This window comes from Lineus longissimus, chromosome 13 (assembly GCF_910592395.1).
Source record: "Lineus longissimus chromosome 13, tnLinLong1.2, whole genome shotgun sequence".
Classification (NCBI taxonomy): domain Eukaryota; kingdom Metazoa; phylum Nemertea; class Pilidiophora; order Heteronemertea; family Lineidae; genus Lineus; species Lineus longissimus.
Window position 1 is genome coordinate 343,466 of NC_088320.1, and position 21,105 is coordinate 364,570.

Consider the following 21,105-nt stretch of genomic DNA (forward strand, 5'->3'; position numbering starts at 1 on the left):
GATAAAGTCAACACTCCAGGCAGAGATCCCTACAGCAAGAGCGTTCACGCATGCGTGTTTTATCATTGATGCTTGGAGTTTGTCGTAGGATTGGTTTCCGTTTTCTTGGGGGCGTATGGAGGTAAACTCATGCTGCTGAATCATAACGAGACACTAACTGGGGATCATGGATTATGAACATTTTGCCAGTGTTTAAAACTGTTGGGTGGGGGGGGGGGGGGGTCGTAGGTCGTGTGTGGCACACATTGGTTCGGGGAAGTGAGAGTCACACAAAAAAATGATAACAATCTCTTTATCAAACTTTGCCCGAAAATGTTTTTATTTATAATATCCATATCAGAAACGGATTATAACATTGATACTGGAAGGACAACAAGATCAAATTATAGTACTATGTAAATCAGAGGTTATTGATAGTATTGGGATTAAGACAAGTCTAATCCAGTCTGTTTACAAGGCTAAAATCTTGTTTGTGACAGAAGAAGTGACCTAATTAACGGTGAAACTGATATAAAATCCATTCTGCACTTACGGGGTCATAGTAGCGGCAATGTCAATCTTAGATGAATCAATTCATCAAATGTTTAAGATCACAAAATCCAATTAAATCAATATGTTTCTATCAAACAGATAATATTGACAGTAATTGCGTCGGTGATTAAGCTAATTGGGCTAATCTAAGTGCCTGGTCGTATTCAACCTTGATTCAGATACAGTGGAACCTCGGTAACACGACCACTCATGGGATTTGTTGCAATCAATGAGAACGGACTTTTCAATTCCACTTGGCGTTACACCACATAGGTTTGGAAGCATCTCCTTGTCAAGTCTCGGTTCGTGGCTGGAGTAACATTATCCAGCTGATGTTACTCTAGCCATAAAGCGACGTGCTGACTGAGGTTGATAATGGTTCCAGGCCTTTCTTCACATTATCCTCGCTATAAATGACGAACTTTGCTAAACATTACTACGACAACTGCATAAACTATTGCATATAATGAAAAGGAAAGCGATACAGCTCTTGTCGCTCCGGACGTGAATGTCGGGCAGACTGGCATCCAGCCAATGTCATGTCCTTTGTTCTGCTCTTTCAGCCAATCAATGAGCGGCTTGAAGTAATCAACGATGGCGGTGGCGTCCATCTTGCGTTGTCCGGTAACGGCTTCCATGGCGTCCTGCCAAGGCTTGGAGGAACCAAGTTGTAACATAGCGCTGGAAGAAACAGAAGTGTTAATAATCTGGTTCTAATCCCAAGACCAGCTTCCTACATACGACGGCATCTTGCACTGTTTAGCAGCTACTGACCGGGACAAGATTAACAGCGATATATTCATGATAACTGATAGATAGTTATAACGTAAAGGACATGTTTTCCGCGGGCAAAATTTGCCATTACTTGTGTCTGCTGTATCTGTTTGCACTCTATCACTTCGGCATACTCGAACATGTGTATGTTCGTTTCTTGTGCAAACTGTTGCGCAGAATACAACACACCACATCTTCGGCAAAATCTGTCTTCAAATGTAACCGAGATGCCGGCCTCCACCTTGAAAGAAGATGCACCGGACATACATGATATTCTGCAGGACCTACCCTAGTTTATCTCCTGCTGCCTTTGACCGATAGATGTCGCACTTATGAAGTGGACCCGTTTGATTGGCTGCCGCGCAAAGAGCTTTGTGGAATTGAAACTGGATGACGTAACTCACAAAATATCTGAAAGGAAGTAGCAGTTACATTGTAAATAAACGTTGCACTTGGCCTCACAAAAGTAATATGCTTTTAAGACAAGGTATAACGAATATAAGTTACCGCCTTCATGTTTGATAAACCAGATCCCCAAATGCTACCCGGCAGCTACTATAATACTCTGCTTCAGGTTGAATATTTGGTATTAAGCAACACTTTGGGCTGCTGGATTTGGGTTTAATGCCACTACACGTCGTTCGAAGAATAGTGACCTGATATAAGGTGTATTTGCAGGGATGTGGTATTTAGCACCAGGATCAAAGTCCTCCTCAGATCGAGCGACGGGCGGCGCTATTCCTTGATATTTGCACCTGGAAATACATAGATAGAAGACAACTGTGACTGAGTCAGGTCGTGAATAAAGTCGTTTTTGCCTCATAGCAATAATATGAAGATCTCACAGTTTCAGATGTCTCAGAAACCTGCATAAAGAATGAATTCTTCCTTTCTAATTCGTTAACTGAAATTCAAGAAAGTGGCCACTCAGCGGCACCTTTTGGTCAGCGCAAGTAGGTCTTTCGCTCACAACAAAACCATCCCTCTGTACGCTACGGTCACTTATGGGATGTCGAAAAGGCACGTTTCTTTCCGTAGAGTAGTGTTTCAGTACGTTTTCGCGTTACGTCTAGACCTGTTGACGCGAACGTGCAGGTTCATGAGGAGAACGTTACGGTATCGTATCGGAAGTATGTTGATCACCACGAATAAAGTATACGAAGCCCAATACCTCAGAGCCCACCAATCTCTGTTGTAATGAGAGGGCGACGTCTCTCCGCTGAAGACCTTCCATCTCCACTGGTCCATGAGGAAGCCGAATGGAAGGAAGGCGATTTTATCAAGGGCCATGGACATCAGGAAGTTAATGTCACTCTCTGAAAGTCGAGAATCAAATATGATCAAAAGAATTCGTGAACTGGTGATAAACGTGACAGAATACACAACTGTAAAAGTGTAAGTTATTGTTCCAATTGGTTTCGCTGCAGTGAATCAAAGTTATAAAATCAGCTCTTGTTTACTTTGGTCATAGGGACTTCAGGCCGTCACTCCATCCCTTATGGTGGTAAACATCTCCGAAATGCACCGCTGAAGTAACCCTAATTATCTATGGTCGAAGGCTTACCAGCATCATTCTCCACTTCAGCGAGTAGTCCAATCTTCTTCAAATGCCCTGGTGTAGAGACAGATAGTGCAAGCACATCCCCCACGGCCTCATGGAAGCCCGGGTTCGCCCCGTCTCGGAAGATGACCGGCTGGTTTTTATACTGTAGATCGTACTGGATGTGACCCATCTCATGGTGCACTGTTACGAGGTCTCCCATGGTGACGACAGTACACTGTTTGATCCTAGAAAGAAAATATAGACTAGTAATTATATTGATGCTGGCAGGGACGCGATGTTTGATAGTTATTCGATCCTCTTTTAGGCTTTAGATAGCCCAGAGTTACAGTTTTAAACAGTTAGTATACGCGCCAACTTCTGATATGGGCCCCACCCTACAAGCAAATATACATCACCACTGAGAAGATCCTGATGTAGCTATAAATAGCTACATCGGTGTACACTCTCCAACCACGGGGTAGCTTTTTTGGCGGGGAGCAAAGGTCGTGGAGCAATTGTTGTCTGGCGCCAAGGAATGAAGATTGGGTTCGGTCAGCCGCCTGAATGACCTTTCAGGCGGGATTTCAGTGTATCTACGATTCGGATTTTTATCATAATTGAAATGTGACAACCAGCTTGTGAGTTGAGCTCATGTACGGGCCAGGCCGGTCAAGTCCTACACTCGTTGCGTGATATCAATATGAATGAACATGAAGGCGTGGCGAGCAGAAGAAACGTGTGATGCAGGCTAGATAATGGGATAAGCCAGGAAAGTACTATGAGAATAGTGCGGGTAAAGCTACTGATTGGGATTTGAGTGTTTTCAGAGGAGTGTCTTTTTCGATTTTTGTGGGATGGATCAAACGTAAGTGAGTTACGAATTCTGTATCTTTCAAAGTGAGAACAATTTAATCGTGGAATCGTGACGTTTTAACAAAAACAAGAGCCGACGAAGAATGGGTAAGTACTTTTCTGTTTCTTTTTGGGACATTCCATCAGTTCTCTTCAAATTGTATATTTGTCTTATTTCAGATGGTGGAATGTCCCGTGTGTCTTTAAAGGGGGACTATAGGCAGGAGCTAGGGGGTTGAAATGGCCATGTTCGGGTGACAATATGCAATTGATCATGTTTGATTCAGGACTAAACATATTCCTCGTACATGCGTGAAGAGACGAGACATTATGAGAGATGGGAGAGAACCCTATTGGCGACTTCGTCCGAGTTATTCTTGGCTACCCAGCTGTCGCCTATAAAGTCTCTTCAAGCTCATTTGAGGGGGGCTTATACCTGTATACAATGCCGTGGCGTTCGTCGTCAACCGTTAGCAGATAGAGGGCATTTCATAACCGCTGGTGTAAGACACTGACGGCCACAAATTGTACTGTGGGCAATTTGCCAAGATTTTCTTTTCGACGATCTTTTCGGGGCTAAGTAGATTAAGGGCACAAAATCATATGTGGGTCATTTGTCAAGAAGTCTTCACTGCATGATGTATAGTGTCATCGATAGATCATCCAATCAAGCCCAACATTGTGCTGCAGGCATTTTGACATTGACCTTATTTCCAAGGTCACAGCGGTCTAAATCTAAAATCTCATCAATGGTGGCATGTTTTGTCGTTATTTGACCTAGACTACAAAGTTCATATGTTTCATCTTGACCCTCAATGTATTGACATTGCTCAGCCTCCAAGGCTACGGAGGCAATACCGCTGGATGTTCAGTATGATATGTCGACACCTATTTGGCATCTCTGCATGTTCACCAAGATTTAGGTCAAAGTGACCTTCTTTCCTGGTGTGAATAGGTAATGGCCATAAAATCCTACGTACGTCATATTTCAGGAGTTATTCACTGTGTGACCTTTTAATGTATGTCATTGATTAATCTGATCAAGCTTTAGGTGGTAACGTTTTGACCTTGACCTAATGTTCAAGGTCACAGATTAAAATTTCTGTCATCTTTATGGTAACTATGTCCCGTCATTGACTACAGGTGAGCAAATGACAAATGACCCCCAGTAATTCATTTTAGCTCAATCAGCTTTCGCAATCTTGTCGCCCCATCTCGTGCTGCCCGTCGTCCATCTCGTGCTGCCCGTCGTCCACCTCGTGCTGCCCGACGTCCATCTCGTGCTGCCCGACGTCCATCTCGTGCTGCCCGTCGTCCATCTCGTGCTGCCCGACGTCCATCTCGTGCTGCCCGTCGTCCATCTCGTGCTGCCCGTCGTCCATCTCGTGCTGCCCGACGTCCATCTCGTGCTGCCCGACGTCCATCTCGTGCTGCCCGACGTCCATCTCGTGCTGCCCGTCGTCCATCTCGTGCTGCCCGACGTCCATCTCGTGCTGCCCGTCGTCCATCTCGTGCTGCCCGTCGTCCATCTCGTGCTGCCCGTCGTCCATCTCGTGCTGCCCGTCGTCCATCTCGTGCTGCCCGTCGTCCATCTCGTGCTGCCCGTCGTCCTCCTGTCGTAGACTACATGGGTCGATACCGGGACACCAACGAGGAAATATCCAACTGGGGGGAAAACAGGCTTGGCAAACCAGATAGATTCTCCATTGATGCATTGTGTTGTGGGAAGTAGCCAGCTTGCCCCCCCCCCCCCCCCCCCCCACTCCCCCACCCTCCAAAATCAAACAAAACCAAAAACAGCAAGAATTACCTCAGGTGAGGAGAAACAGTGATATTTCAAGATGAATAGATGTTATCTTAGAGCAATTAGAGCAACAGTTACCATGCACATGATATTTTTCCCCCTTTTAAATACTTTCCATAGCAAAAGTTCTAATAAAATATCAAAAAGACTAGTGTATCACCCCGATCACCACCACAAGGGACCACAGAACTGGCTAAGGTTGCCCGGCTTTCTCATCAAATTAAAATCCTACACAAGATACCATCACTATGCATACAATTAGTTCCTGAGTGTAAATATAAAACCATCACATCGATCTCTACCACTTCTTGATTGAGTATAGAAAATAATAAGAAATATTCCTCACTTATCACCATACTAGATTTAATCTGATCCCACTGCCCAATCAAACACTTGGAGAACACATCTAAAAACACGAAGCATCAACCTCCTGGACCAAATCTAAAACCAAATCCACATTTACTGTGTTAACACAATACCTATCCTTATCAATCTGACAAACCAGTTGGCTTTTGAAACAAACTCTCCTATAACTGGATGAAAACTCAAGTCCAAAAAAATTTTTCACTGGTTTTTTGTTTTCTGCTCAAAATGAACCAAAATCATCAGTCCCCAAACTTTTTTTGACTTTGAAAATTTTTCAAAATCTTTCCTTTTTTTCTGCTAACCCTTACCCTTAAACCCGGAAAATTTTCCAAATCCAAAAGTTCTGCATGAAAAATGTTAATAACACCTGATATTAGCAAAGAAAACATGATACAGCCCGAAACGATGTCAAACCCTCAAAGCAATGACCCGTATTGCCTCGGTGTCCCGTTGTCGACCCATGTACTTAAGGCAGCCTCAGGATCCCAAACCAAATGCAATAGCTGCAACATGGATATGATAACAACAACAGCTGAAGCGATCTCACCTGAAGAGAAAAGGGCATCACACCCTGCCTCCGAACCGACCACTGGTGAAGACTTCAACACCACATGCACCACAAGTTTGGAAGTGAAGAGAAGGACATTTGTCTTGCCCTTGCAACACCGAGCCAGCGACTGTCAACCAAATCCAGCCAAATATCCAGAACTAGCAGCTCCGATCGAGGGAGGAGTTGGTACCATCAGAATCCTGCATCAGAGACCAAGTTTACGGTGACCAAGACGAATGGAGACAGACGACAGCATTCGTCACCAAGACCAAACTGTCCATCTAAGAAGGAGGAGGCAGAAGTAAAGAATGATAGAGAATTCCAATGTTCTCTATGAAACGAGCTGTGGGACTGCTGGTATGTACTTCTTTGATGGTAACTTGAAGGCGTTATGTTAATATGTTGATGTGTCTACCATGAAGACACTATATTGAAAAAGTCATGTCTGTGTATGCGTGTGCCTATGTTAGTGTACCAGTGTACTTGTTTCTGCTATATCATCCTTATCAAGATGACGGCATGTACTGTTTTGTGCATCTTGTGCTCCGAAATAGGCATATGTGAGAACAAGCACTTGCCTGAAAGTGCTAGATAAAGTGATGACTAGATTCATTGAAGATTTTGGCATGTACTAGTTTGTGCATTATGTGCCCCGGCATAGGTCTATGTGATAGCAAGCACTTCGCTGAAAGTGCTGTATCAATTGTTAACGAGATTCCTAGTAGGCAGATTGTGCGATATGGCTACATCGGCACTGTCCAGTGAGGCTGCGTGAATACAATGGTAGTGCAAGTGTATGTTATCACGATAGGCTGCAAATTCAGTTTATCTTTTTAGGCTTAATCCTCTCCTAAATTGCCTCATACGGCCATAATAGGTCTACTGTCGAAACTATGATTACAGTGGAACCCCGGTAACACGATCACTCATGGGACCGAGGTGGTCGCGTTAGTGAAGTTGCCAATCCGGGGACAAAATGCATGATTAAGTTTTCCCGCCACAATTGTTGTACTTTTTCATAAGTTCAAAATTCTAGAGAAATTATCGAGCAAGAAAACCACCGAAATTGTCTGCTGTAACGATTCTGTTAGTCTACTTCTTATTCCAGGCATACTGAATATGACCACACTACAGATGCATTCAAGAAGAGTCAGAACCACGGGGTTCAACAACATCACAGACACAAAGTCAGCTGGATGAGAAGTATCACTGTGAGGTGACAGGTTTGTTCTACCGAAGACTTCACAAGCTGGTGATGTTCCAAGACAAGTGTAAAGAATGTGTAATTGTGAGTGAGTAGATTCTAGGACATGGATCATCAGCTTTAAGAGATGATCTAGGTAGACAGGATACAGCAATTGGAGACAGGTGAGCTCTCTAAGTGTATTTTGACAGCTCCAATTTCAGTGTCTCAGCAAGCATATCCCTTGTTGCTTCAGCCCAGCGGACATGATAGCCTTTTTACCTGAAATCTTTCTGGTTGTAGAAGTCCCAGGCGGATGCGTGACAGACGACCTCACGCCCCTCCGGCTTTTCAATCATAGACTTGTTCCAGAAGGGCTCAGGCATGGGGATCAGACCAAGAGAGGTGAAAAACTCGTCGGATATCTCAAACATCTTCTTGGCAGTATAGTTCTGAAATATGAAAATTAAGATCCGATCGTCATCTTAGCTTACTTCGACATTTTACTGTCGTCGTCAAAGGCATTGGTGTTCATGTAGCTTCAGCCGTTGGGGGGGGGGGGCAGTAAGCCTAAAGGAGCCCCACACTGAAACTGAACTCGCTCTGCTCTTCGTCGACAAAGACAGCGATATTCAGAGCAAAATTCTAATATAGTGAACATGATAATATTATATTGGTCAATTAGCAGCCAGTCATTTAGTCAAATGTTCAACGCGACGCCCAGATTTGTCAAACTCATAAACCAGCGGCCCTTGTTGTCAACTACCAAACTACCAACCTGTCTGACCATTTCGGAAGTGACGTCAACGCTGACTTTGCCCTTGTAAGGTTCAACGATATCCATGATATTATCCCATGACTGTGCCCACATGTTGCCTGGAAAGAAGCAGGAGGGCTCTTGGTCGAAAATTTAAACATGTTCAAAAGAACGAATGTCCATTTTACCTTATCTATCAAAATGTGCCAAGATATAACTAAGCGATGATGATGTGCTTACCTCATAGATACGCGGGGATGTGATTAATCGAGGACATTTTGCTTACCAAGTAGATGGGCGGGGATGTGACCAGTAGGTGGAAACAGGTCCTTGCCATAGCGCTCCATGAGTTTCCTGCGCACGTAGGCATGCAGGTTGTCATACAGCGGGCCAAGTTCTTCATACAATCGCTCGAGCTCTGCTTCAAAGTTAGGAGTCTCGTACCGAGCGCGCCAGTCTTCCGCAGTATCCTTAAATCCTAAAGTGTATAGAGAAAGACATGAAAATGGGCTTAGTTGTTTGACGTCGTTACCTGTAGTATTGCTCTGCCCTTGTGTGTTCCAGTCGTCTTCTGTTAACGCTGACATCGACCAGGCAAGGCAAGTCCATCAAGAGTGTATCGTGTTTCTCTCTTCGGCCTTTTGTTTGCCCAAGCATTTGCACCACACCAAGTACTATTGAATCCTATGTTTAGCGCCTTGCTGAGCGAACGTTGCCGGTAAAGTGATGTCAGATGCAGCTTGATCAACGTGCCCTGTGCTGTATAATAGATACAATAGTTTTGCGCAGCAAGACGCTCGTCATCCTACCCATGCTTGATGTGATGTCATCTAAAAGATTTCCCAATTCGCTCTGTCGATTGATGATGTAAATCAATGATGCAGGCCGGTTTGGCTGTGCAAAGTAGCTTGATCTGGCTAAAATAGGTCTATTTGACTGTTTACAACCTACCATTTGCTCTTGCACCTTCATTGCTTAGTTCGACAAACCGCTGATAAAGGGGTCTTATCTTAGGTCCGGTTGCATCTCGCCATCCTTTCCATACTCGCAATAGTTCCTCCGGGTCTCTAGAGGTGCGGAGTATGCGGGTCAGGTCTGTAGTCAAGGTGAAGAAATGCATGACCATTTTGAAAATATTGTTTGAGCTGCACAGATTATTTGATAAAACATTGGTTTTCTATACAGAGCCTGGTCGAAATTTGATGCGGGCCCGGTGAATTTGATGAAATGGAGCCTGTATTCACACGATACGAGGAACCATATTCTAAATCTGTACACTCTCCATTTGGTTCACTGTCGATTTGTTTCATTCATCTTTGTTTTGATGCTGACTGATTCGTTACAAATGGGATGAGGTTGTATTGAGTCGTGTCTTGCGGCTAATAATCAAACAAATGTTCTCTGGAGGTTCATTATGCAGCAAAAAATAAGCTGGAGTCTGCAATTCCTCGTTCGTTTACTGCAAGCGGCATAGCAATATGCCAAAGCTATGGGAGGTGTACATGCGACAGTACATATAAAGCATTGCGTACAGTCTGAGACAAAACACCCAGATGCAGCCCTACAAACATGTGTACACCAAGCTAAAAACACGAACAAGTACCGAACATGCGAATGTACATCAGTAACGGGTTGCACAAAACATGCGTACGCACTGACCTGGTTCCAATGGGTAACATTTATTGGCATTACACATCTTGCTGGTACTGTAAATTGTCTCCATTTCAGGAATAATTCCCATGTACTAAATAAGAAGAAGACGGTTTCTAACCTAACAGGTTCAATGAAATGACTTAAGCAGCAGTGGCAGTCCATACTCCTCTCGCGATGTTCCGTGCACACCCGACCAAGTCGCCAGCGCTGTAATTGTGAGCGCGCGACGATCTTTGTAACGAATGTGCGAACTTAGACTAGTTCCCCGATCTGCGACCTTCACGGCATCTAGCAAAACTGGGACCAGTCTAACTCTAATGCTGATTCGACGAGAGGAGTGCGACTGCTGAAATTACGATACACACATGACAAGGCCGAAAACTGGAAGTACCAATCACCCATTTGTGTTATTTCAGCTCGGGCCAAACTGTCTTTTGAGGAATATTGATCCTTTGCTTCTTTGCTATTGCATTTCCAACTTCAACAAATAGGTGATGCGCACTTCCAATTTTCAGCCCAACGATTCTGTTTTGGCGTCGCAAACTAACCTGGTTCGAGTTGATAGCAATTGCCTTCCATGCAAAACTTCCCTGTGCTGTATAATGTCTTCATGTCAACAACAACCTGATTGTACTATGAAAAACAAGTGATATGGGGAAAACAAGTAGAGTGGGTGTAGCCATATTTCTATGGAGCCTGTCGACGAGCTTGGTTGGTAGACTAGGCAATACGATTTGGAACAATGCAATATAGGATGGTTCTCTCCCTCTCACATACATTTTGCCGATTCCGATGCAGCTGACAGTTGGCTATCACATGATTAAGGGCTTTAAATTACACACTCGATGTTTATTACCGCAGACTGGTATGGTAATGGTGCAGCCATGCGTTTGCCCTGGCGATATTGCGTTAAAATGCTGTAGGTTGAGGGGAATGAAGATTCTGTATTGAGCCGGAGGGACGAAGCACGTTTAGAGGACAGCATCATGTACATGCACGTAAAATAACAGAATTACAGACATAAACACGATGAATAGACAGGCAATTTCCGCCAATCAAACAGACGATAGTGCTTCCACATGTACCACCTCTTTCGGTGGTGCTGCAGTCGCCATTAAGTTCTTGATAGGCAGCAACAACCTAGGTTATCCTACGGAAAATCCAAAGAAAGCCGGCGCCACGCAGCAAGAGCGGCAACTTCGGTAGTCGGTGAATGCATGTTTGCTGGATTGTCAAAACTAAGTAGCGACTGCACCACCACAACGACAACACTGGTTCTGTTACCTGGCGCTAAGGAATGGCAGGTTGGGCCTAAGCAGACCCTGGTCGAGGAGAATAGGTACTCCATCCTGTGCATGAGGGAGTCGTACTGGCAAAGGGGGAGGAATATGTCGTTATTTAGCCATCAGGCTGTTTACTGAGGACCAAACGAAACATGACCAGACTGACCAGATCACATCGCTCACGACGTCGTGATAGCGTATAGTCTAAGAAATATATGCCGGTATTCCATGATGTTAGATACATGTAAGTAGACAAAACGTAGAGAAGGTCCACGTTTTAGACCCCATCGCACCAAACCAGACTGGACCAGTTCACATTGGTGCGCGCTTACACGGCAGACCAATCTCGGCCAAACCGGATTGATCTATGTCGGTTTGTTTTAGATGGGTCTAACACGGCCCTGATAGATCCTTTCTACCAGGATCGCCGCTTACGCATGCAGATGCCCATCATCCCATATCTCCTCACTGGGTGGAAGAATCGTGAGAAGATTGACCATGCCTGTCGTTGTCGAACATCACGGTGCAAATGAGCATGACCGATCAGGATCTCATTTTCCTTGGCCATCTATAATGTGAGAATTGAATGGAGCAGCCCCGTAAGAGATGTCGTTTTACTAACCTCTTTGACTTTGGCCTTGTCATCCAGCGCAGCTATCCCAATATTCGACAGGTCCTTAAACATTTTCTTCAGTGTTTCATTCTTGAAGTTTCTCCAGTCAAATAGAGAAGCATTCTTGAAGGTTTCTTTGCTGAACTCAGACTCTCGAAGACTGGCATTAAGCTGAAAGAAAATCATCAGAGTGCAGAGACAGTGTTATAACTAATTGCACATGTCGTTGCAGAACCTGTTTCTGATCATAGATATCTATCTATATCATCTATCTATATCATCTATCTATATCATCTATCTATCTAACTGCCTGTCCTGCATCCATGTGGCCATTTGGGGCGGCCCCACCTGTACGTGGCACCATAGTTTTCTCTCCTCTGCGAGGCAGATGGTCATTTTATGTCCAACCATTCCTTTACATCGTCCATCCGAATCCTCCTCGGTAGACCATGTCTTCGGTTGCCCTCTACTGTGCCCTGCTGGATGATGGTCGGAAGGGTTTCCTTGGTCATTGTCGCGTGACTAAACCACCACTACCAGCTTCCTCTTCTTACCGGCAGTCAGCAAGCTGTCGTGTCTTCTTATGTGCTGGACAACCAGGTCTCTGACCTTGATGTTGGTGGTAGGAGACGTGCAGTGAATGTCGTGATGTCTGCGGTAACGGTTGATCTCGAAAGCATTTATGTGTTTTTCCATCTCGGCATTCATCGTCCATGATTCTGAGGCATACGTAGATATAACGTGCATATTTTGTGTAGCATCGAGAACTCACCCTTATCTGATATTGATATAACCATATCTAATGACAAGCTCTCTTTCTCTCGTATTGCACGATAGAATGAGACGATGATTCACTAGCCAAGCCAGAAAGAAGAGACTGACCGCTTACATTACGGTGTGGCACACTCTTAGTAGTATGACAACAAGCATTCTTGTACGTGTAAATAACTGAGGGGATCAGAGTCATATGCTAATTTACTGTCTCATGAAATCTCAGGTGCTTCTACTAATCAATAAAGGCACCGCACATAACTTGACACTTCAAGCTATAAAAATGCCAAAAGCTCCGTGCAGTTGTAACATCACAACCTGATCAAATGCATATTAGTATTGTTATCGTCCCTTGCATTTCCCTTAACTTTATTTCGACGATACTTGATAGATTGTACAGTGGAACCCCGGTCGGCGACCACCCCGATAACACGACCGCCCCGCTATGACGACCAAGAATCGCCAGTCCCGAATAGTTTCCTCTCTAATTACCATTACAAGGCACCCGGTAACACGACCATCCCGGTACCCAGACCACGACCACTGGATTGGGCGGTCCCAATGAGCAAATTCGGCTTTGGCTTTGAAACTTTCCAGAATTTTGAACTGATGAAAACGTTTTGGCGGGAAAGCTTAATCATGAATTTTGTCCCCGGATTTTCAACTTCACTAACGCGACCACCCCGGTGACGCCACTATTGAACATCGGTCCCATGAATGGTCGTGTTACCGGGGTTCCACTGCAGTCAGTTTTTAGGGCTTGTTCTTTTGTATTGAGTCACCTGATCTTGGCTTTGACATCTGTTTGTATGCATAAGTATACACTTAAAGCGAAGCAGTATCTCGAAGACCATCGACCTACTTTTTACGACTTTACGAGTTCAAGTTCATTGGTTTTTTTTTCATTTACTTGCATAGATCGTGCTGTTTTGTTTTTTCACTACTCTGAAGAACATTGTTTTTGTTTGTGATGACTAGGAACTATTAGAAAAATAATGGTCGGAACTAACGAGGGACCCCAACATGCATAATCGGGCGACTACCCACAGGGAGCAATGTTTGGGAACTGCAACAGTTCGCTTTCATCATTGTTCTATGGTTCACAGGACTAATGATGGAAATGGGTCTCTATAGAACCATACCTTAATCCGTCAGTGTACACTAGAGAGGTCACTCTTGCCAGGGGGATGGGGAGGGAGCATTTGAAACATCATTTCAGAAAAAGACGAAAATGCTCTAAAACGACCTACCTGGATTTCCTTGTTATAATCTGTGATGTTTGTATTATAATTCCAACTCGCTGAGACAGACTGGAAGTACATCTGTTGGGCGGCTTCGTTGTATTCATCCAGCCATTGGGCAGCCAGAGCCTCATCCGTTATCAGGCCGTCAGTTCCGAGGAGGCAGACGGAGAAGACCATCAGTAATGTTGGAGAGAGAAATCCCATGTCAGTGGCTGGTTTCGTTATTAAGTCCTTAGCAAGTACTCTTCCTTTCCTCTTACCTTGGAAAACCCGAATCGCGTATTGGTTTGTAAATATCAGCTTTCTGTCTCAATCCTCAGCATGCAACCGCTTTAGTTGAATTGACAGTTGAAATACGCGCTTACCGGTGTCGAGAAAACAATGAAAACTGAAATCTCTCGAAGTTTTACTACGCCAGCACGTTTCCTACCGTGCCGTTTGCGATGATCAGTGAACAATACAAGTCTACCAGTGCGCTATCCAATCGCGTCGCATGTGAAAACCGAATACTTTCCCCTGATGAATACATAAACTCTGACTCGTTCGAGTTAGTCGTGTTTCGCTAATTTGAAATGAAATACACTTCAATTAGGGAAAAGAATCAACTTTTGCGACCTCACCTATCTCAAGCGCTGAACTTGCGGGGAAAATTAGACTACTATCAAATTTATGTACTTCAGTGGTAATTGAATATGGCCACTCAAACAATTGTTTGTTTCGTGTTACCGGTTTATAAATTGATAAGGTTGTTCCTGCTTTCTCGTTGTCCTGAGCAGAGACAATACTGCAAGTCACTTTCACAGTTGAAGTAAAATCATTTGCAGAAATTCAGCATCTTATTTCCTCCATCATTAATGATGTTAGCTTCTGTAGGTCACTTTACGATGCTGAAAAACAATTCATTTTCATACTTGGCCTTGAAGGCATGAAGTGTTTATCACTGTCCAACTCCAAAGTACAAACGAAGGCCGATAGCGCATGATTTTTAAAATTTGATTTAATCTTATCTCTATATTGACAAATTTTATAACCGTGTTGATACACGGAGGCACATGTCAACACTGTCGGCATGTGCCCTACTGTTCACCGTAGAGAATGAGTTGATTCTCCAGGGTGATGTTAAGTTGATCTTCTAACAAACAAACAACCGTACTTGGCTTTTGATCCTTAGTCCTACTTCTAGGTGACCCAACAACGATGAACTGTTGATTTTGAATGACTCCCAAAATCTTTTTTCAGCAAATTTAGCAAAATGCCAGCTACACTGCGTTATCTTAATAGGCAGAGTTGTCGAAACTCTCTCGAGGCCAGTAGCATGTGTGCGGACGACTGTAAAGTGCCATTTGAGGTGTCAGCACTCTCCCCTAAACTCATTTATGTAATTGTGTCTGGTTATACTGCGGCCCCAGTTAAACACGGTTTCCATGATTTCGTTGTTAGGATTCTGTAAGCATCTGTAACCTCAACTACCGTCACATGATGACTGTCAAATTAACCCTCAAAGCCTATGAATTTGGGCTTGATTTCAACTCGCGTAAAAAATGATTAGTGGCGGTGGTGATGTGGAGGGGTGGTCAGTATTGTGTTCGAGCTGTGCATTACTCATGCACCCCGATGTAGCTTGCTTGTTGTCTCAGTGTGTACGATTGTTGGTGAAGGAGCCTTTCTCGATAAGCAAAATGGTATCACAAACCACACGAATGCGGCCAAGCTCTAAGGCTTCCCAAGTCAAAATCCCGATAGGATTCCCGATATGATCCTTAGTTATGATCTTCAATCAATCACATTGCCATTTTCCAGGCAAAAGAGTAGCTTTCAAGTTCGCCCTCACCTCTGTACTTGGTGGTACTTTCTGTAAAGTTAGGTTTTTATCATAAACAAAGAATCTCTCGCAAGAGTCCTGTACAGAATGTACATGTACATGAACACGAAACCGCAAAATATCTCAATTGAGAATCGGTGACCTTAGTTGAGTGTCCGTCAATCGCAGGTGTGTTGGAGATGATCTTTCCGCGTCGACTGTTTATGTTGAATCAGTGGCCGACGCTCCAGCTCACAGCCCTCAACAGTGTCATTAAAGGGAACTGAAACCGCCCAGCCAGTTCGTATGACCTCGTTTTCATTTCCCGCGTATCGGGTGATCAGAACGAGGCATGAATGAAACATGGCGCCTAGCTGTCAATCATTGAGTGACGTCACTACTATGGAATTTACTACGAAAACTCATGAATGAAAGATCGCATGACTCACGTGATTCTCACATGATTCTCAATAATAACAAATTGAACTGCGCATGCTCGGGCACTGGGGGCGGAGCTACAAATCTGAACTCGAATATGAAGTTGGAAGTTTGACTTTCTCGGGTGGTGAAAGTCGAAAAGTTGAATAAATCGCTCGGCGGTTCCAGTTCCCTTTAAGGTTAAAGAACAAACAAGTCGGATTTCGATCTAGAAAATGATTATTTATTGGTTTGTTTTATTTCATAGTTTTAAATGCAAAAGTAGCAAAATAGGCTTAACAACATTCCCAAATAATAACCTGTATGGAACTGAACATTAGAATAAAGTCAATGTGTGTAACAACCCAGTTTTGAAACAGCCAAACGGAAGGGAGCTAGGGGAATGTCTAGATAAGGAGTATGGGTCGTGATTATATAGTTTAGTTTGTAAAAATGACAATATTCATTCAACTGAGGACAAGATTGAATTTTGTTCTCCTGCATTCTGTGCATTTAAAGACCCGTTCTACTTTGAATCAGTGACATGCCATGCCTACTCGAGATGGCCTCCTGGAGGCCTAAGACAGTGTATCATGAAGCATATCATGAAGTGTATCATAACAATGTCCAACCTGACTAGGTCCTTGATGCGGTCGATGAAGATCCCCTTTGTGAAATAGGCATGTCATATCTCTGATACTAAATGTTCATGAAAAATTGTGATGAGTTAACTAGATGCGAAAGTGTTGTAAATACAAAACCAAGAAGTTTGTTTAACTTGCTGATGGCCGAAACTAGGTGGCAATAACAGACTGGCACATTTTTATCTTGATATACAATCCACTTTGGATCGTGATTTCAAAACCTTGGTAAAATCGTAGATACTATTGACCAAAAAGCACTATTAGCACTGCGCACCTTTTTTAACGAGACTGATAAAACAACACTCTTTGGAATGAGCCGCGATTATTTTTTGTTCCAAATATGAAAGTCATGTTTTGATTGCCGCTTCTACTGTGGTTAGCGTTACTTTCCGGCTTGAGAATAGATTGACATGCCCCATGTCAAGTATGATGCGGGAATATGCAACATACCCCTTTTATGTCTTTAGAACGGTTGTAATGAGGATGCTGTTTAAGTCATAGTAATTCAAAATCGCAGAATAAACAAATTGAGGTTTGTCAATAAATGTCAAGAAACAACTGCATGAACCAGACGTGTCCCCCTGGATAAGGCGTTCGGTGACAGATTAAGGTGCGTAGGTACAGAGACTAATGACCTTCATACGTACCATTTGTTCTGATTTCCGTGGATACCTCGTGACAGATCCTTTGGGGATCGACTTGATTGCCATGCAGGTAACAAAACTCCTATAATCATTCGTGTTTATTGGTAAAATTGCACTGGTGCAGTGCAAGCAATCACTGCATACCAAGTCGCGCATGCTCCCTGAAAGAGAGAACTTATGACAGGATGAAGCATCCTTCATTGCGGATTCGTGATTGTCGAATCAGGTTATCAGTATGATGACGAGCTAGCTCCACTTCCTCGAAAGGTAAAGCATTTTGGTTTTATTATCAGTGTACACCCCATGATTCAACTTCCTTTTAGTAATTTTAGATTTCATTCTTTCGGAAACAGAAGGGCATTTTATCTTTTGGACTATTGGTAGAAATTCTTGTGAACGCCTTTAGGGTGACCTGTTCAGAATTCTTCTGTGTATTGGGTTGGTAAGACCTTCGCTTGATCGCTGGTACCAATTTCATAACAGAAAGCTGCTCTCTTTCTGAGGGGGCTACGCGACCTCTCTACTCATGGCATGCAGTGGAACAACATTACTATCTTACATTATGAACAATTCATATAATATTATATGACACTGTACAAGAAAGACCATTGTGCATAGAAAATGTAATTAATAGCAAAAATGTACATGTGTTAGATTTATAATGAATTAACAATTTCATAAGGCAACAAATTTCAACAATGTATTTACCGAGGATTACCGACGACTGTTCGGTAAAAGTCGGAAAAGTTCAGAAAGTGATCTACCCTACTCACAACCATTAGAAGGTCTAACGGTCTAACGGCGATTAATCTAAAATGATAATTACTACCTCGACTATCAAGCTCGGCATATCATCAATGGAGGTTCGACTTGTGAAAATACATTGTGAAAACCTACGCAAACGCATCATCTATATACGTCACTTGTTTAAAGCTACTTTTTGCACGTGTCGTTTCGTTGATGTTTACTCTTTGCTGCTGTATCAGTAGTACACACAGTATAAAGCGTGACAATTTCGTACCACAGACTTTGACTGAGTTTTCATCACTTTGCTATATGGATACGGCGTATGCTTCACTGATGAATTACCGAGTTTTGTCCTTGGAAAACAATACACGAAATTTGAGAAGAGAATATTGATTTTCAGCACAAATAAAAAAGGCAAGAAAACTTGGCCTCGTGATCTCTTAAATACTAAGTATCCTACTGGCTGTCCTCGGGCTTTAGGCACGAACCATTCCTTATAACATGTTGGTTTTCGAACTACTCGATATAGGGGTCAGAGGCGTCGGTGTTTGCCAAAATTGCCCGACACCTACATCTATTCGATTGTATATTTACACTATGTACACTTTGAACATATCTCACAGATTTATGGGCTGCAATTAAGTTGTGACAAAATTTTGAATTTCAGAGCTAATTACACTCTATCTAATGACGTCACACAGTTTAACCTGTTTACAGATTGCGGGAAGGGAGAAATGAATTGGGCCAAGAATAATTGCATAATGTCGTCTTAACATTCCTCACATGGAAGATTTTCTATTGATACCGGGATTTGGGTTGTGACTGGTGACTGTTATCGAAACCGCTCACTAAAATGAGGAATCTAGTCTGTAATGCAATGAACGAAACACGTCATTATCTACCTACTTTTGTAAAGATGGCAGCAGTTATGCCTCTCACTATGGTCTGTATGTTATGATACACCGTACCCACAAGTAAGTTGGGGAAAAACGGAACGGGCTTATGTGAATCCAAAATAAAAAGAAGGCTGGAAAGCGCAGCTTCCGGCAATCAAATAGTTCAATTGAATACATATTATTGCATATTTTCATCTCAGTTTGATATTGTCGTAGAAGCAGTTTTCATTAATACTAATCAGCAGGAAATCTTGCCTTAACGTGACACAAATAGCCTTGAACAGAAAACTACTTGTGAGAACTCTTTGGTCACTTAAATACAAACAAACTTTAGTCGCTTTTAGATTATCTTCTTTTCGGCCGCTATGCATAATTTGCTGGGCCAATTACATCAAAGAATAAAGATTGGTTGTACCACTTTATTTCTCGATTGACTGTTCAAGTTATTAGCCGCCCTTCTGTTCCATTGTGTGATTATGACCATGCCTAAGAACGAACCAAAACTTGATATTCGGAGAAAAGTTGAAACAGTTAAACAGTGATGATATACTAGTCGTTTGATATATATAAAAAAGACATGATATAAATTGCATGCCACACATTCTATCTCGAATTGGGATTAGTACCCGATCTATTCGAGAGATGCCAGGACGAAATGAGTCCGCGGCCAAGCCTACTTCTGTGAACACTTTCCAGCCAATCGGCGAGCTTGATTTGTGGCCTGGAATGCAAATAAAGTACGTGCACACATTGGTCCAAATTGGCAACCATGGTCATCTGCATTTTGCCCTGCCATCTGGGGAGTGAATCGGTACTAATCCAACGTGAGGTTCTCTCTTCTTCTTTGTCGGTTCTCTTCTTCTATGACGCCACACTTCCTCTTCATTCATTCCACTACCGATATCCAATATCAGAGGACAAGGCAATGTGTTATCGTGAGATTCCACGATATGTGTTTCTGACGTCATCTTCATTATTGTTGACGTCATATCTATTCCCTGCTTCGTCACATTTGGCACGTTGTCCCGTGTTTTGATATACTCAACACTTGGACATTATTCCTTGAAAATAATTCGTTTTATTAAGGTGAGCATATATCTATAAGAAAAGGTAGACAACGTATCTACTCTCAGATTCCGAAGACACATATAATGCATAATTTTAACGTGAGAAAAGCCAGAAAACCTCCATAGAATATTCAAATTGACTACATTGAACTATATCCTGAAGTTCTTAATTGAAGCGAAGACTTGGATTGATGCAATAAGTAAGGCCCCCTCGCTGAAAGCGTCTGTAGCCCAGTGCATCTAGGATCGGGTTCCCGGATGTTTGGTTCCAAAGCGGCGTAGTTGAGGTCACGTTTTTTGACACCATGGTGACCACCATCATTGTATAACGCATCTAGAGAAGGCGCGGAAGATGTTGATTCCACACAGTTATCGGCGGATCTCTGCAATGACCACAGTCTATTTACATCCGGGCATATCACCTGCTCGGTTTTACCAGTCGGCCATTTTGTCTCGGAGTCTAACCACTGATTCTTCTTTCGACTTTGAGCGTGGGGTTTTGATGCATCCTGGTTTAAACATTGGACAAAATCCTCAATACCGTCTAACGTCTTTCTATTATTGAACAATAAGGTTAACAAGGCGATTATAACGACCATAGCCGTCCCGAAATAGTCCGCACTAGGCCGGGTGGCGCCGTTACATTTCTTCGACTTGCAGAAGCAAAGATGGCCGTCCCCAGGCCGCGATTCCTTCATACAAACCAGAGAGACATGCATCTGCATATTGAGCGTGGCAGAGCAAGTCCGGATGTAATGAACAGCGCCTGAAATGAGACAGAGGACACTTATTTTGTAGAATGTGTACGAAGGTGGTCATGCGCCATTTGGTGGGCATTAAATTAGTATCATTTGACAACTACGCTGCCTCCCCCATGTCTGGTGTGGATACAATACAAGGTTGACATGGTCGGTGCCCGTGTGAAGAATCGAACTATGTTGTTCTCTTCCCCCGACACCAGCTTC

At 43.2% G+C, this 21,105-nt stretch overlaps 2 protein-coding genes across 10 annotated transcripts in view; both read right to left on the reverse strand.

Moving 5' to 3' along the window:
* Positions 1 to 297: 297 nt before the first annotated feature.
* LOC135497834 (angiotensin-converting enzyme-like) lies at positions 298 to 14,755 on the reverse strand. Of its 3 annotated transcripts, none has more exons than XM_064787782.1 (12): positions 13,931 to 14,755; positions 11,919 to 12,080; positions 10,020 to 10,104; positions 9,312 to 9,455; positions 8,647 to 8,838; positions 8,382 to 8,479; positions 7,886 to 8,055; positions 2,870 to 3,093; positions 2,477 to 2,621; positions 1,962 to 2,060; positions 1,594 to 1,716; positions 298 to 1,212 (listed from the first exon to the last, which is right to left on the reverse strand). In XM_064787782.1, the coding sequence occupies exons 1-12, from the start codon at positions 14,126 to 14,128 to the stop codon at positions 939 to 941; spliced, it is 1,914 nt and encodes a 637-aa protein (XP_064643852.1). In that variant the 5' UTR covers positions 14,129 to 14,755; the 3' UTR covers positions 298 to 938. The 3 variants fall into 3 exon arrangements, with proteins under 3 accessions (XP_064643852.1, XP_064643851.1, XP_064643853.1); XM_064787781.1 differs by lacking the exon at positions 10,020 to 10,104 and adding an exon at positions 10,562 to 10,646 and having other exon boundaries at positions 13,931 to 14,751; XM_064787783.1 differs by lacking the exons at positions 10,020 to 10,104; positions 11,919 to 12,080; positions 13,931 to 14,755 and adding an exon at positions 11,298 to 11,467.
* Positions 14,756 to 16,364: 1,609 nt separating this feature from the next.
* Positions 16,365 to 21,105, reverse strand: part of LOC135497832 (uncharacterized) — a 39,384-nt gene continuing 34,643 nt past the window's right edge. For all 7 annotated transcript variants that reach the window (XM_064787779.1, XM_064787778.1, XM_064787777.1 and 4 more), the window contains one exon: positions 16,365 to 20,906. In XM_064787779.1, coding sequence (XP_064643849.1) covers positions 20,281 to 20,906 — 626 coding nt within the window. In that variant the 3' untranslated portion in view covers positions 16,365 to 20,280. The remainder of the gene's footprint in view (positions 20,907 to 21,105) is intronic.

Excerpts from the sequence above, each read along its gene's own strand:
- LOC135497834 (XM_064787782.1), bottom strand. The coding sequence starts at position 14,128 with ATGGGATTTCTCTCTCCAACATTACTGATGGTCTTCTCCGTCTGCCTC. Across the intron at positions 3,094-7,885 it reads TACAACCAGAAAGATTTCAG|GATCAAACAGTGTACTGTCG; the intron begins GTAAAAAGGCTA and ends TTTTCTTTCTAG. Across the intron at positions 1,717-1,961 it reads GCAAATACACCTTATATCAG|ATATTTTGTGAGTTACGTCA; the intron begins GTCACTATTCTT and ends ACTTCCTTTCAG.